The 18,066-nt window shown below is 42.6% G+C and overlaps 1 protein-coding gene across 1 annotated transcript in view; it reads left to right on the forward strand.

Moving 5' to 3' along the window:
• Positions 1 to 18,066, forward strand: part of ube2d2 (ubiquitin-conjugating enzyme E2D 2 (UBC4/5 homolog, yeast)) — a 31,639-nt gene that overhangs the window by 6,129 nt on the left and 7,444 nt on the right. The window contains exons 2-6 of the mRNA XM_037675433.1: positions 285 to 348; positions 13,831 to 13,862; positions 14,096 to 14,173; positions 15,909 to 16,014; positions 16,171 to 16,264. Coding sequence (XP_037531361.1) covers positions 285 to 348; positions 13,831 to 13,862; positions 14,096 to 14,173; positions 15,909 to 16,014; positions 16,171 to 16,264 — 374 coding nt within the window. The remainder of the gene's footprint in view (positions 1 to 284; positions 349 to 13,830; positions 13,863 to 14,095; positions 14,174 to 15,908; positions 16,015 to 16,170; positions 16,265 to 18,066) is intronic.

Genomic DNA, 18,066 nt, shown 5'->3' on the forward strand with positions numbered 1-18,066 from the left:
TCTGCCTACCTGTGCAGGCTGCATGTCTGCCTACCTGTGCAGGCTGCTGGCTCAGAACACAGGTCTGTCACTGTGTTAATGTGACACCTCGCAGGAGTTCACACAAGGTGCTGTCACCTGACAAACATGGATCATGGTGGAGGGACTTCCACCTGTTCCTTATGGATGTCTGGTGTTACTGGGACTGATTTTTATTTTGTGCTTCAGTCTAAACATTGAGCTTTAAAATGATGTGTGAGGAAATGCACGCTGTGATCAACTTACATCTGCTTTATTTGTTTTAGGAGTTGAACGACTTGGCACGGGACCCACCAGCCCAGTGTTCTGCAGGACCAGTAGGCGACGACAGTGAGTTTGCATCAAAACCTCATAGAAAATGCACATAAGGGCCAGTTTTTGTTAACTGGTTCCTAATGACTAGTGTGCTTAGTCTCCTCAGCAGGTGGTGAAGGGTACAGTGTGTATGACAGTTGTTAACCTGAAACAAACCCTTTCGAGGAAACGGACTCGGGCTAAACGGGTTTAGTTGATGTGCTGTGTTCATTTTTCCCCAAATGGATTACATTGTGATTAGTTCTTTATTATTAGTGACTATTGACTGTGGAAAAAATGCAGAAACCAGCAACAACAATGACAACAACAAAACATTCCAGCAGTTATACCATTTTTCCATTGCCCAGTTCAACTTGGGCTACAGGGGTTTCAAACTCCAGGCCTCGAGGGCCGGAGTCCTGCAACCTTTAGATGTCTCTGATGCCACTCAGCTGAATCATATGACTGAATTAGCTTCTCAGTGCAGTCAAGTTCTCCAAAGTCCTGCTAATGACCTCCTCATTTGATTCAGCTGTGTGGCATCAGAGACGCATCTAAAAGTTGCAGGACTCCGGCCCTCGAGGCACCTGTGGGCTACATGGTCTCTAGGACTTCCATATTCCTTCAGTGCCACCTTAATGTGGACGGGATCGTCACAGCACAGCCACCCAAAGTTCTGTAATGTTATTTCCTAACCAAGACAAACAAAACTCTCTGTTCACCGGTCGGTCTACGTTCCTCACCTCTGGTCATGAACTCTGGTAGAGACTGAAAGAATGAGATCGTGGATCCAGGAGGTTGAAATGAGTTTCCTCTGCAGGAGCTGGACTCTCCCTTAGAGACGGGGGGAGAAGTTCAGTTATCAGGAGAGACTCAGAGTAGAACCGCTGCTCCTCCACATCCTTAAAGAGGTGCTTCGGGCATGTCCAACTGGGAGGAGACCCTGAGTTAGACCCAGCACACCCTGGAGAGACTATGGCTCGGTTGGCCTGGGAACACCTTGGAGTCCACCCAGAAGAACTGGAAGAGTCTGTGGAGAGAGATGTCTGGACCTCCCTGCTCAAGTTGCTGCCCTCGTGACCCGACTTCAGAAGAAGATGAAGAATGGATGGATGGATGAAGACTAACACAACTCTGCAATGAACAACAAAGTAAAATAAAATCACAAAGGACTCACCGTGCTCTGCCATGATTTCCAGAATTACAGTGGCCAAGTGAAGGCCACCTTTGCTGCGGTGGTCAGAGCCCCATAAACAGTGTGCATTTGGTGTAGCTCTGTGTGGATTTTTCAGCCCACAAGAACGGGAACATCTGTACTTCCTCGTAGTACCATAGTGTTGGTTTGTGTTGCCGTTTTAATGGACACACACACAAATATTTAAAGAAATGAACAAAATGAATGCTGTGGGTGCAAGTATTAAAAATGATGGGTGATTCTTGTCAATGAGCTGCTCTTATGATTGACGTTGCTCTCTGACCAATCGATGAGCTGCATTCTGCTGACGACAGATTTTCAGCTCGATTGAGTGGGTCCTAAGAACCAAGCTGGAACCGAGTGGGATCACCAGGGGAAAGACTTGAAAGCCGTAACGAGTTGGGCCGAGTCAAGCCCGTGGGAAAAGGCGTATCTTTGTCGTGCACCAGAACCAAATCTTTCAAGGAAACGGACTCGAGCTAAACAGGTTTAGTTGATTATATGCAGGGTTTAATGGAGATTTTCAACCCCGCCTCGTTCCCAAGTGGTTTATATTATGATTATTGTTTGTTCTGGGGGAGTGTTGGCGCTGTGGAAAACAGCAGGGACGAACAGCGAACACAAAAAATATATTCCAACAGCAACATTCCAACATATTTGTCATTTTCATACAACTTTTCCAATACGCAGTTTGGCTAAGCACGTTGAAAACAATTGATTGGAATTTGTCTCAACTCATTCAAACAGGAGCTTAAGAGCTAACTAATCAAAGCACATTACTGGTTTCCAACATCCGTCGTCTGGCCTGATCATTTAATAAGCCGCTTGTACAAAACTAAATGTTTATGTTGCTAATACTAACACTAGAAGTGAATAAACACTAGTTCATGGGGTTTGTCCTGTTCTGCCCATAAGGTCATTTAGGCTTGACTTCTCCCCGAGCTTCTCTCGCTTTTCTTTTACCACAGTCTGGACAGCAGTGACAGAAAATGCAAAACTGCCCAGGCCACACATCTCGGAGAGGAACAAAACACGTTCCATAAAATGAGTCTGTGCATTGACCTGAATTCAGGAAGTACATCTGTTGTTGTTGTTGTTGTTGTTGTTGTTGTTGTTGTTGTTGTTGTTGTTGTTGTTGTTGTTGTTGTGCAAACACATTTAGGAAATAGTGGCCACAGTTACAATGTTGGATCACTGTAAAGGTATAAAACTATAGCTAATAAAGTCTTGGAATAATGGGAAGATGAAGAGCGTTCTCTGCTGTAGGATGCAGATTGACCGCTCACAGGTCAGCTGAAACGAACAGCACCTTTGGGGTTCACAGATGTTGGCTTCTTTAGACTCCACTCTGTTTAAGGTCTCACTGAGACTAGCTGGTGAACAGCTTTCACAAGGGAGTTTGAAATGTTTTAAAATGTTTGCAGGGGTCCTCAGTTTCTTCATGTGAGAGGCTTCAAATCTTGTTGCCTGAATTTTGAACATGCTAAAAAAAAATCATACATTTTTCTCACAAGTCACAAGTTGTGTGTCTCAAAACCGTCTCAAAGACGTTTCGTTTTAGTTTCCATAAACTTGACAGCTCCACTGTATTTTCACATGTACATATGAGGTCTCTTACAACAGAAAACATCCAAGGCTACAGGCCTGATTGTCTCACCACTCCACTGATAAACAATAATTATGTAAAAGTTTATGTATTTTCATTGTAAAAGTGGTGGGCATAAATCAGGTACTGCGGAGGTGGGTAATGAAGTACTGTGCACAGACTACCACATTTCAAACTGCAGCCATCTGGCCCTTGTTAATCTTACCTGACCCTCAAAATAGAATTTTATATGTAAAAATATTTATTGCCTCTATTATTTATTTATTTGCTTTAAAACGGTTATTATAACTTTATTTAGTGCAGACTTCTCATGACAGTTGTTGAACTTTGAAGTCAAGAAAAATGTGTTGAGTAATCTTGGATTGTGTGGAAACGAGGAGAGCGGTCCGATATCGGACTTGAGTTAATGTATCGATGGAAACTGAAGCGTGGCTGAACCAAGCGCTTCATTCTCACCCTCTTGGTACTAGGAGTGCACCAGACAATTATCGCACCCAAGTTCCTTTATTTGGGGAAATTGGAAATCCGTCGATACTTGGACGAGAAACCGATTTTACCAGTTTTTTAGTTTTAACAACAGTTGTCTGATTCTCATTTATATTTCAGAGCTCCACCTCATGACCAGTTAAAACCAGTTTGTAATGTTTCTAGGATTGTTCAAGGGTCTGTTTTTCAGTCAAATCAGATGGAAGATTGAAGGTGCACTGTGACCTGAAGACTCCTGACAGTGTTGGTTATAAAACTGAACCAGTATCAGCAGCTCAGGCTTGTTAATCAGCCAGAAAACTACAATCTGTGCACCCCTACTTTGTACATGAGTTTGACACGCCTGGCTCTGATTGTAAGACATGTCCATGAACATAAGCCCCAATTTTCACAAACTGAACGTGGCTGGTCGCAAATACCCAGACTACCTGTGAAATGTACCTATTGTGATTTCCATTGGCCGACTAGTGTCAGACAGTTGCAGCTCGGGGAGATGCTGCCTTGACGTCTCAGGTGAGCTTCTGTAAAGTACTTATGAGCAGTCAGTGTCTTACCTGCAGTAAACTGCAGACAGCAGTTAGTGATCTTAGTTTAAATCTGTTATAGGGTTTCGAGCAGACGACTACTTCAGAGCTCAACTCATTCAGAACAAATTTACTCGGTCCAAAATCTAAACCACTTCATCAGTTCAGACAAATGATATATGAGGTATTTTTCCACTTTGCCTCTTGGCACAAGTTTTTTTTCCAACTGGGAAGTCTCCGATGTTGAACTGCTTGCACTGAGCCTAACTATCCAGCCGTAAAACTGCCATGACTTGCAGTTCTTGTGGTTCACCCCAGAACAACCACTACAGACAGTAAGATGAGGTAATAATGAAAGTAAAGATGGCGTGTTTACCTGCTCATCATGAACTCACCTGCAGTATTGGTGTTTCCCCTAACCATTATCCAGGGAGGGTGCCCCGCCCTGTCAACAGAACTGAGCACCCCGCCCAACACACCCCCCACCTCCCACTCTGCTCTACCACTTCTGGACGGGGAGCGGAGAAGAGCAGCTCAGACTCCAAACCACGCGCAATGCAAACGTAACACTCCGCCATGCACGCTATAGGTTCTCTGCTAAAGCCGTCGGTGCAGCTGAGCTCATGCAACGTAAATATTTTCAGTTGTTCCCACATTTACGCCGACACGCGCTCAGTCATGTGATTCGGCCCTGACTTGACATGTAAACGTGGAGTTCCACTCTGGGCTGACCAGAGAAGGTGAAGAGGCAGCTAAAAGCATAAAACTGAAAACCCTTGTGGAAAATGTTTGTGGCAAAGATGCAACTCTTTCTGTTTGGAGGGAAAACAACTTTTTCCTTCATGGAGAGGACCACCTGATGTTGGAGCACTATACTGACCCAAACTTAAAACAACAAGGAACACTGTTAGAGGAAGTGACTATGGCACCCTGATCAGAATGTTTTTGTTCCCACTGCTGATCAGTCATTTCACTGTAAGGACTTGCCAATACGGAGTCCTAATGTGGAATAAACTTTCAGATTATAAATTCAACAAATTATCAGTGCTGTGGGATTGACACCTCAGTAGCTCTACTTCTTGTAAAGAATCTGTGTTCATGTTGCACCTCAAATTATTTAATTAACAAGAAACAATGTTGTTTCCACACAGCGCAACATAAAAAAGGGAAAACATCTGCATGCAGTGCAGATGTTTTTGGTCAAATGAAGCATTTGACCAGTGTGCCGCGGGGCCGGACAAACATGAGCTGTCCTTTAACTAATATCAGTAATGGAGCCCGACCGATATGGACATTTTGTCCATCACCGATACTGATAATGGAGCGGGTAGGCTAATGCTGATGACTACTGATACTGGTAATGGAGCGGGTAGGCTAATGCTGATGACTACTGATACTGATAATGGAGCGGGTAGGCTAATGCTGATGACTACTGTACTGGTAATGGAGCGGGTAGGCTAATGTTGATGACTACTGTACTGGTAATGGAGCTGGTAGGCTAATGCTGATGACTACTGTACTGGTAATGGAGCGGGTAGGCTAATGCTGATGACTACTGATACTGATAATGGAGCGGGTAGGCTAATGCTGATGACTACTGAAACTGATAATGGAGCGGGTAGGCTAATGCTGATGACTACTGTACTGGTTGAAAATGTTTGAGCTTTGTCCTCCAAGAATCTAAGTGAACAGCTACTTTTAAACTTGTTTTAACACCTGAAGCCCTGAAACAGTCTTTTTAACGTGCATTCACGTTTTCTATCCTCTTTATAAACCATAAAGTTATCAAGTGTTAAAAAATAAAAATGAAACAATGGTACATGCTTCCCTGTTCATGTTTACAGTCACGTACGGTGAAGGTCCAATTCGTACTGACCGCAGCAACGTTGTAGTTTTCACTGCAGAGAACTAAATATTTCAGACTGACGGTGCGCTTCACTGAGGACGGCAAAGAGAACGTTATTAACACTGATATATATTTTACCTTTACTTTAGATTTTTTGTTCTAGTTTTACAAGGCAGTAGCCTATGCTGCTAGCTAGGTTATCTAAATGTTAGCTTGCTCACTTGAAAGGTATGTACGCTAATGACAAGTGGGTTGGAGGATTGAAGAGAATTTATTGTAGATTTTTTTATGAACAGATCAGTTACAATAAACTCACCATGCTCTGTTCAGAAAAATACGCTGCACAGTATTGCTCGTTGCTCGGGCTGTGCTGAAAGTGAAAGTTAAAGCAGGCATGACTTGAAAATACGTTGTATACGTCCTCTCCTGGATACTTTGTATACATTGTACAATTATGCCTTTTGCAACTAGACATGGCTGGTTCCCAGTGTTTATATCGGCACATAATGGGACAATTATCACCAATACTTATATGTCCCCAAATGCCTATATCTGCCCCTAACAATGTATCTGTCGGGCTCTAATCATTAATGCTCGGTACCTCACAAGTGATGGTGAACTTCACATATATATCACGTGTCGTGGTGTTGAGAGCAGGGCGTGCTGTGGCTCCAAAGAGCAACAAAACCCTATTTTCTGCACCCCTGTAAAGAGTTGGTCGTAGGAGACTGTAAATTTGATCCCACCATTCAGAATCTTTTTCACCTTAACGTTTACATAGACGGGTGAGAAGGACATAAATCGCCAACATTGCAAGTAGTTACTGAACTGCTCCGATTTTCTATGTTCAGAAAAACCTCACCACAGCAGGGTCACGTCAACTTTGTTGAGCATGACCAGTTTTTGAGATTCACGGCCTACTTTCATGTGCACGGCTTGCGAACCTGTACTGTAGGCCTCGCATATTATTTCCTTGCTAAAAAAATGAACCTATTATCAAAAATCAAGGGAGTGACGCAAACATACAAGTCAGCTCAAACATGTTCAGTGGGGATTGTGGGTGACCCAAAAGAAATGTTGAAATCGTCCTGCTGCGTCGTGCACTCCATGTTGTCGTAAACCGATGTGAGAATTACAGAGGAGGGAGAATGTAAAGCAGCTGCGCCCACCTTCTCCTGCGAGCCAAGTGCACGCACAGCACCGTGGTGAGGACATTCTGATTGTCTCCACGTTGATCAGTCGGGGTCTTGTGGAGCCCTTCATGGGTGCTGGTAGGAAAAAAGATTGAACCAGTTTCTCGTGTGCACGGAAAGTATCTGTTGTGCACCATATAATACTGCATGCACACGACTGTTTGCTGCACACGAGAAACACATTTTGCATCAGTTTTACCAATGTCCCTTCTGGAGGTTCTGTAAGAAGGTAAAGAGTACAGTTCTGGCAGTGCGGGTACTGATGAAGATGAAGACGGGCGGTCTTTTCTCTCACGTGGACAGCATCAACTCTCAGCTGCTGTGCTCAGTGCAACAGCAGCAGGTCACGTGTGCGAGTTAACGCTCTGAAACACGACTGATAAGATGATGTGAAATCAGTGTGTTTTATAAGAGAGTGTGAAGTTTGTTTCTTTTGTCCCAGCCCGATGAATCAGATTTTTCTTCACTCTGCTCCTGTTTCAGCCCAACTCCACAGGTTAATAATCAAAATGGTATTTGGGCAACAAATGTCTCTTGTTCCACTCTAGTAAAATAATCAAGACTACAGTTACTGATTTATTGCAGACTAATGAAACTTACATCTACATGCAGCCACAGTTCATTTATGTATTTTACTAGTGATCATCTCAATTCATGATCACACTGATCTACAGTCTAATACCAAACTGAGCCCCTGGGTTCATTCTTTGGTCTCCACCATCGCAGAGCATCGACCGAGCTGGAAATAACCCTCTGTCCATCTTGTGAGCATGATCACTTGAAAAGTGAGGTACAGACCTCCATGTTGAGAAAGGTTCCTGTCAAAAATTAAGTTGCCACATCAAAATTCACAATGGCTGCCACCACGTACGCGTGTGTGTGCGTGCGTGCGTGCGTGCGTGTGGCTATTTGAGTCCCTCTTACGGAGGACGTTGTTGTGCTGCTTGTTTGTTTTCAGACGCTCACTCAGTTTTTTTACTCTTTGGTTTCTTCAAAAACTTGAGCCCTTTGAGTTTTTGTTTGTAATTCTGCTGTCATGGATCGTGCCATCATAAGCCCAGTGTGTTTGGTAATAATGGTTCCTGTAAACACTTGTCACCTCTGAGCACTGGATATTCTGAGGGACTTGAATTTGAAGTAGTTGGCGTTGGGTACTGTATTTTGTGATAACGGGTTCTTCAGGTTGCTCCAAGCTGTTTGAGCTGTAAACAACGTTCCACGAGCTGATTTGCATCCAAACTGGACAGTGTTCGGATGTTTGGCCAGACGGCCGAGGGATGAACGACCGTCTCCTGCGGTCCAACTCCTGCAGAACCTACTGAATTAATTTACACCTGGATGTTATTCAGACAAACTGTTTGTTCAGATACTTCTTTGCACAATCCGTATAGTTCAAGTCCTTTAAATTAATTATGGATCGTTGATTATGGCATGGTTAGATTTTACACTTTAGATTTAACTCCCAGGACTGGTCTTTATTCTAAATGGTATTGACTGGTTGAAAACTTCAACTGGACTTGGTTTATAACTGGTACCAGTATGGATACTTGTTGACTTTACGTATACCATGTAAAGTATCCAGTCCCTGATGAGTGTAGTAATGCTGTGGGACAAGGACCTGAACACCTGGAACTCTCCCACGGCTCTTTCATGTCTGAACTCCTGCAGGTTATATTTCATACATTATTAAAGTGTCTCATATTTAACTTGGTCTTATTTGCTCATTAGTTTAAAAAGTTCTGTTAAAGTTAAACCATTTAAAACCATGTCATTCATGTAGTAATTCATGCTTTTTATAGGGCATATGAACACTAGCCATATAAATGGGCATTCTTGGGCTAAAAACCTTTGCACAGAAAAATGTTTAGATATTAATCTTCCTGGAAATCCAGCTGCTCGTTCAGGCTCAATAGGAAATGACTTCTTATCTGTAAGCTGTTTGAGCCTCAGTCTTACTGCCAGCAGAGTTTTGGCTTCAAGTTTAAACACCAAGTTTTATATTTAAATTAGTTTGTGCAGACTTTGGTAAGTGAGGTGGTTTTTAAATGTGCTGAATGAATCAACTTTGACCCAACTACTTTCTAGTCTTTAAAATGGGATTACATAGTCCTACACGCCTGGAGAGATTGCTTCTGTAAAATAAATCTATTCTGACTGAAGTTTTGGGTGAATTTACATAACATTGTATGACAACTCGGATCACATCAGACAGGAAGTGATCAATTACTTCATTTAGATGAACATTAAAAATGTTTGGTTTAATTTTACGTTTAATATTTGTGTATTTTGAGTGACGCCTTCAAACACTAAAACTTCACCGTGACAGAAATGACAAAGCTGCTTTGTTTGTCATTTCCTGCCGTCTGACTTCAAATAAACTGCTTTACAGTCGACTACAACTCAGCTCCTCTGGACGGATTCTTCTTTGTTGAAACGTTTCGTCTTGTATAGAAAGGCTTCAGCCTGAGGAGCTGCAACAAACTCGCTCTTCTAAGGGTGCATTCACACCAGCCCTGTTTAGTCCACTTTAATCCAACTCTAGCTCGTTTTCCTAGAAAGTCCGGTTCGTTTAGGGAGGTGTGAACGCACCATCAAACTCTGTCACGGAACAAAAAGGAGAACTCTGGCCCGGGCTAAAACCTAGGTCTGGGTCTGGTAGAAGAGAACTCCAGCGCGGTTCGAGTGCAGTGTGAATGTAAACAGACCAAGCCCCGCTCCACAAGCAAGAAGTGGAGTACAGCGCAGGACAAACAAACACACATTTCTCTGACCTCATCTAGAGCCGTCAGTTGTCTTGTGTGGAAAACAATATTCTCCATGGTCTTCTGTCTCATCTTCTGCTCATGCTAAGTCCATTTTTGAAAAATGACAAAATATAACTCCTAAACTGTTAAAACTTGATGCCACTTTGTTTTTATTTTTATTTCCAGAAGAAGAAGTGTCTTAAGAGGTTTTTGTGTCATTTCTTTCCGTAGTTCTTGGTGCAGCGCCCCCACAGGCGAGCGGGGGAACAGGTTGGTTCAACAGGTTGACTCGACTGCACAGTGCAGTGTGAATGCAAACGCACCAGCTCAAATGTAACAAAAGGTCATGAATATTGGTCCCCAACCGAACCGAGTCTACCGGACTATCAGGTGTGAATGCACCCTAGATATCACCTTCTCATAGTGGATCTACCAGTTTGATGGGGACAGCCAAAACCAGCTGTTCACATGATCAAGAAGGACCATCATCATGGATCATTGGCACCCTGATGGCCGCTTGTTATTCACAGAGGACTGAGTGATACTAGCAGTAATAGCATTGTAAAGCCCCCAGTATACTGCCGCGTACGTCCATACGCAGAGGTACGCACGTACGTACGCAGAGGTACGTGCGTACCCCCAGGGCATGTCCGTGCAAAGCTCAATTTTTACGACTGCATACAAGTACGCGGTGTCGCACAATAAACTGCCCAGCGACGGACTGTTTTGTATGCGACACCAATGTATTAAATTCCTTCTTCATCCCTGATCTGGCCTTTTCTTTTGTTTTTTTGCCAAGAGGCAGTGATCTCTTCCTCCTCCGTTGATGTCATGACTGAAATGGTGAGAAATGGAGGAATTTGTCACGAGCAAATTAAACTCAGGTCCAGCGTGGCTGCGGGAGGGTCTGGAGAGTTCCTGGTGGGCTGGTCTGATGTGTGGGCTGTAGAGCCAGCGCTCCCTGTTTTTTTATTTTTTAGAACTTTTTATTAACAACATATAAACACAGAACACCGCTGCGGCGGAGGCTGCCAGCGCTCGCTTTTTTTATTTTTTCCGACCTATCAATCAATCCAGTAGGCGTGTCAGCAAGTGACCAATCGGCAACCTCAATTTGTCCCCAAGGTAAACGCCCCTTGTCTGTGAAGCTGCTCTGCAGCTGCTCGGGGTGTACGCTGGAGTATGAAGTCTGAACCCTCTGCGTACAGTACACGCATACGTACACGTGAACGGACATACATGGCAGTATACTGGAGCCTTAAGACGAGGACAGTTGAACACTGAGGCCTCTACTCCTGTTTAATGATGGACGGGTGCTCTTGACAATGATGGCCTCCTTCACTCATCTCTCAAACCATCGTTCCTCTCTATCCAGGATGTGAACATCTTGTATGTACACCCATTATTCACTGGTTAACTGGACATCATTAACTTCACACAGAGTCTCTCACTGGTACATTTTCATCTTTAAATCACTTCTTGGTCTGCTGCCTTCATACATCTCCTCCTACATGTCTCTGCGTGAGTGCAGCTACAGCGTGCGCTCTCAGGACATTATTACCTGCAGTGTTCCCTCAATGCGAACTGAATTAGACAAAAGGACCTTCTCCTACTCCGCTCCTGTTTCCTGGAACATCTTGACCTCTCCAAGTGGCTTCAACATCTGTTACGTTCCTGGAAAAACCAGTGCAGACATGTTCCTGTTTTTAGTTTTTTAATCGCCTTACAACCTAGCTGTTTTTTTGTTTCTATATACAAACTGGATTCCAAAAAAGTTGGAACACTAAAATTGTGAATAAAAACTGAATGCAATGATGTGGAGATGGCAAATGTCAATATTTTATTCGTAATATAACATAGATGACAGATCAAAAGTTTAATCTGAGTAAATGTAACATTTTAAAGGAAAAATATGTTGATTCAAAATTTCAGTGTCAACAAATCCCAAAAAAGTTGGGACAAGTAGAAAAAAGTGGCTGGAAAAAGGAAATTGAGCATATAACGAACAGCTGGAAGACCAATTAACACTAATTAGGTCAATTGACAACATGATTGGGTATAAAAAGAGCTTCTCAGAGTGTCAGTGTCTCTCAGAAGCCAAGATGGTAAGAGGATCACCAATTCCACCATTGTTGCGCAGAAAGATAGTGCAGCAATACCAGAATGGTGTTACCCAGCGTAAAATAGCAAAGATTTTTAAGTTATCATCATCAACCGTGCATAACATCATCAAAAGAGTCAGAGAATCTGGAACAATCGCTGTGCGTAAGGGTCAAGGTCGTAAAACTCTACTGGATGCTCGTGATCTCCGGACCCTTAAACGTCACTGCACCTCAAACAGGAATGCCACTGTCAAGGAAATAACAGAATGGGCTCAGGAATACTTCCAGAAAGCATTGTCAGTGAACACAATCCACCGTGCCATCTGCCGTTGCCAGCTGAAACTCTACAGTGCAAAGAGGAAGCCATTTCTAAGCAAGCTCTACAAGCTCAGACATTTGCACTGGGCCAGGGGTCATTTAAAATGGAGTGTGGCAAAATGGAAGACTGTTCTGTGGTCAGATGAGTCACGATTTGAAGTTCTTTATGGAACACTGGGACGCCATGTCATCCAGACCAGAGAGGACAAGGATAGCCCAAGTTGTTATCAACGCTCCGTTCAGACGCCTGCATCACTGATGGTATGGGGTTGCATGAGTATTTGTGGGAGGGCAGCTTGCATGTCTGGAAAGGCACCATTAATGCAGAGAACTATGTTCAGGTTCTAGAACAACATATGCTCCCATCTAGACGTCATCTCTTTCAGGGAAGACCCTGCATTTTTCAACACGATAATGCCAGACCACATTCTGCAGCAATCACAACATCATGGCTACGTAGGAGAAGGATCCGGGTACTGAAATGGCCAGCCTGCAGTCCAGATCTTTCACCTATAGAGAACATTTGGCGCATCATAAAGAGGAAGGTGCGACAAAGGCCCAAGACGATTGAACAGTTAGAGGCCTGTATTAGACATGAATGGGAGAGCATTCCTATTTCTAAACTGGAGAAACTGGTCTCCTCTGTCCCCAGACGTCTGTTGAGTGTTGTAAGAAGAAGGGGGGATGCCACACAGTGGTAAAAATGGACTTGTCCCAACTTTTTTGGGATTTGTTGACGTCATGAAATTTGGAAACAACAGATTTTTCCCTTAAAATGATACATTCTCTCAGTTTAAACTTTTGATCTGTGATTTGTGTTCTATTCTGAATAAAATATTAGATGTTGGCACCTCCACATCATTGCATTCAATTTTTATTCACAATTTGTTTAGTGTCCCAACTTTTTTGGAATCCGGTTTGTACATTTCATTTTATATGCTTGTTTATGATTGTCCATTGTTGTCATCACTCTTTCTTAAATCAGGTCTCTCTCGAGTCCTCGAGGCTCAATGAGACTAACCTGTAGAAATAAAGGTTGAATTGAATCTTCATCCCTGAAAGAGTGACCTCTGACCTGGAGATGAGTGTAGACCGCAGAGTCCTGGCCTGATGATGTTGATCTTCTGTGCTGGTCCATCCTTTTGGCCAGTGGCTGTTTAGTTTCCCTGACTAATTAAATATGTTTGTTTTTGTTTTTAGACCTGCTGGAGCTTTCTGTTGTGATCATTTTGTTTGATTGACATCTGTTGACAACACGTTAAAATAAGTTATGGTCACAGTGTGTTAAACTTTAGTTTTTAAATTGTATACGGTAACTTTACAGCAATAGTTTTAAGTCTTCACATGTTGTTCAGGTTTACTGCTAAAGACAAATGTAGATGACCTAAAACGATTGTCCTGAGGTTTTTGACTTTATATTTTACAACTAATCCAACAAACATTTTACGTTACATTCTGTAAATGTACTTTAACACTCATTGGAATTTGTTGTTTTTTGTTTCAGTGTTTCACTGGCAAGCCACAATAATGGGACCTGTAAGTACTGACGAGATCAGATGTTGAATTTGATCTTTTTCTTTGAGTTTTTCATTGACTCTTAAATCAGAGTTTCACATTTTACCTGTAAAACCTCAGTTATTTAAGGTAAAGGTTTTCCTTGTTTTAGTTGAGAAGGATCAACTTTTAGCAGCTAAAAGTTTTTGTTTACTTCGCACACACACACCCCAGTTTACTGTTGTACTGAGCCTGTGCTTGTTTCTGTGCTCTAGAACGACAGTCCTTACCAGAGCGGGGTTTTCTTCTTGACCATACACTTCCCAACAGATTACCCCTTCAAACCTCCAAAGGTAAGACATACAGTGAGGAAAACAAGTATTTGAACACCTGTGACTTTGAAAGTTCTCCCACTTAGAAATCATGGAGGGTCTGAAATGTTCATCTTGGGTGCATGTCCACTGTCAGAGACATAGTGTAAAAAAAAAATCACAATGTATGATTGTTTAATAATTTATTTGTGTGTTATTGCTGCAAATAAGTATTTGAACACCTGTGAAATCAATGTTAATATTTGGACCAGTAGTCTTTGTTTGCAGTTACAGAGGTCAAAGGTTTCCTGTAGTTCTTCACCAGGTTCACTGCAGCAGAGATTCTGGTCCAGTCCTCCACACAGATCTTCTCTAGATCACCAGGTTTCTGGGCTGTCACTGAGAAACACGGAGTTTGAGCTCCCTCCAAAGATTTTCTACAGGGTTCAGGTCTGGAGACTGGCTGGTCTACTCCAGAACCTTGATCTGCTTCTTACAGAGCCACTCCTTGGTTCTCCTGGCTGTGAGCTTCAGGTCATTGTCATGTTGGAAGACTCAGCCATGACCCATCTTCAATGCTCTAACTGAGGGAAGGAGGTTGTTCCCCAAAATCTCTCACTACATGGCCCCGGTCATCCTCTCCTTAATACAGTGCAGTCGTCCTGTCCCATGTGCAGAAAAACACCCCCAGAGCATGATGCTTCCACCCCCATGCTTCACAGTAGGGATGGTGTTTTTGGGATGGTGCTCATCGTTCTTCGTCCTCCAAACACGGTGAGTGGAATTAAGACCAAAAAGTTCTATTCTGGTCTCATCTGACCTCAGAACTTTCTCCCATGACTCCTCTGGATCATCAAATGGTCATGGACAAACTTCAGACGGGCCTGGACGTGCGCTGGTTTAATCAGGGGAACCTTCGTGCCATGCATGATTTAAACTATGACGTCTTAGTGTATTACCCACAGTAACCTTGGAAACAGTGGTGCCAGCTCTCTTCAGGTCATGGACCAGCTCCTCCGTGTAGTTCTGGGCTGATTCCTCACCTTTCTTAGGATCAGTGATACGCCACCAGGTGAGATCTTGCATGGAGCCCCGGTCCCAGAGAGATTGACAGTCATGTTTAGCTTCTTCCATTTTCTAATAGTTGATCCAACAGTTGATCTTTTTTCACCAAGCTGCTTGGCAGTTGCCCCGTAGACCTTTCCAGCCTTGTGGAGGTCTACAATGTTGTCTCTGGTGTCTTTGGACAGCTCTTTGGTCTTAGCCATGTTAGTAGTTGGAGTCTTACTGATTGTGTGGGGTGGACAGGTGTCTTTATGCAGCTACCGACCTCAAACAGCTGCTTCTGATTTAGAATAATCAGTGGAGTGGAGGTGGACTAACGGGTCTTTGAGGACCAGAATTGTTGCTGATTGACCGGTGTTCAAATACTTATTTGCAGCACTCACACACAGATAAATTATTTAAACAATCATACATTGTGATTTCTGGATATTTTTTTTTTTACATTGTCTCTCACAGTGGACATGCAGCTAAGGTGAAAATTTCAGACCCTCCATGATTTCTAAGTGGGAGAACTTGCAAAGTTGCACATGTTCAAATACTTGTTCGCTCATACAGTGAGGAAATTAACATGTTAGAAACAACGAGTATCTGAGAGACACATCAAGTTCCTCTGGCCTGTTCAAACATGTCGCCGTTTCTTTTCCTTCACTTTCCTGTTGTGCTGCAGTTTGCCCCCAATCACCCACTTTGATGTTTTTTCCTCTGCTTTCAGGTTGCATTTACCACAAGAATCTACCATCCAAACATCAACAGCAACGGCAGCATTTGTCTTGACATTCTGCGATCACAGTGGTCTCCAGCTCTCACCATCTCCAAAGGTGAGCCGACCTCCAGACGACAGGCATGGACTGTTCTTTAGAGAACATTTAGGACGTTTCCTTCATTAGTACTGAGCCGTACCATTCCCTTCACTCCTGTAAGATCAAACGACATGTATTAGTTTCATCTTAACCTTTGTGCACGGTCCTTTCCAGTTCTCCTGTCTATCTGCTCCCTGCTGTGTGACCCGAACCCGGACGACCCCTTAGTACCCGAGATCGCCCGCATCTACAAGACTGACAGGGAAAAGTAAGTTGGCTTTGTAATGATTTTCTTCCGTATGTCGCAGTTAGAAGCTGCATGCTGTCATCATGGCTGACATGAGTGGAGCTGGACTGAGGCCTCCTCGTCGCAGAGCGAAAAGTGGAAATTGTAAATGGCCTCTGTCTGTGAACGTTGTGAGGAACCAACTTCCATTTTGGTGTTTAGCTGCATCTAGGTCTAAGGAAAGTTCCTTTCAAAAATTGGGTTGCAACGTCAAAATCCAAGATGGCTGCCACATATACATTCAGAACAAAAATGTAAACAACACTTTTGTTTTGCTCCCAGCTGAACTCAAAGATCCAAGACTTTTTCTATGTACACATCAAGCCTTTTCTCTCAAATATTAGACAGACAGACGCTTTAGATACTTTGGATGGATGGATGGATGGATGGATGGATGGATGGATGGGTGGATGGATGGGTGGATGGATGGATGGATGGATGGATGGATGGATGGATGGATGGATGGAGGGAGGGCGGGCGGGCGAATCTCTTGTGTCTGGCGATCCGATTCCGATTTTTGGTGTCACGATACGATTCAAAATCAATTTTTCTTTTTTTTAATTCAGAAACTATTTTTCTATTGACATGGTCATAAATTTAGTTTCAATTATAATGTATATGTAACTGACAAGCTGAAAAGATTAAACAACAATGTAAATAGAACATTTATTTAAAACAATCATTTTAGGTTCCTTACTGTATCAAATACTTTTTGCATTATTTTATATTTATACCAAAAATAGGAACAAATACAGGAGTGCATAAAATTCTGTAACTTAAATTACCAGTAATAGGTTAGCTTAGTTGCCTGAGTTTTTTTCTAAAAAATAAATAAATAAATAAAAATAATAGGAACAAATAATTCTTCCATCCATCATCTTCATCCACTTCTTCCTTTTCGAGTCACTGGTATCACTGGTGCCCATATCAGCCATCACTGTGTGAGAGGCGGGGGACACCTGGACAGGTCTCCAGTCCATTAAAGACAAATAATTCAAAATATATAAATATCAAAGTAAACAGACTTCAGCCGACCATAGTATATTAACCTTTAACTCAACATAAAATACAGATTTCTCGGTTATTTTTAACCATATTGCTCTAACAAAAAAAACAAAAATAAAAATCTACATGAAGGAATAACGTACGTTGGATCCATCGTATTAAAATAAACCTGGACCCGTCACCTTCACTGAGCTGCCTGATCATAAATCCTTAGTGATGCAGCAGGAGATGGAGAGAGAACTCTTTGCAGTCTTTGGAGAAGCTGGAAGTTTGTTGCAGAGTTCACTGGTCGGCTGCTTCGCTTTCATCTTCCATAAATTTTGTCTTGTATCCAAAATACTGTACCACAATTTTATTTTACACTTCTTGTAAACAACCATGCTCTTGTTCAGCTCTGTCTTCCCTGGAGCATTGTAGGATCTGAAATTACTTTTAAAGATGAAGAGGCGTGTTGAATCGTGCTGTCTCCCTCCTACATGCTAGCAGGCTCCATTCAGATAAAGGGAGCTGGCTAACTAGCTGCTGTACGGTGGCCTACATGGCCAAAATTCTATGGCGGCCAAGCGGTGAGTAGGAGCGGAAAAAATATAAAACTTAAATGCATTTTAAAATCGATTTATGGACCTTTAGAAACTATTCAAAATCGCCAGGACTAAAAATCTAGATTCGTCGAAAAATCCATTTTTTTCTGCACCCCTAATGGATAGATACTTTAGATAGATGGATACTTTAGATAGATGGATACCTTAGATAGATGGATACTTTAGATAGATGGATAC

Source organism: Nematolebias whitei, chromosome 4, assembly GCF_014905685.2.
Source record: "Nematolebias whitei isolate Nwh7 chromosome 4, NemWhi1, whole genome shotgun sequence".
Classification (NCBI taxonomy): domain Eukaryota; kingdom Metazoa; phylum Chordata; class Actinopteri; order Cyprinodontiformes; family Rivulidae; genus Nematolebias; species Nematolebias whitei.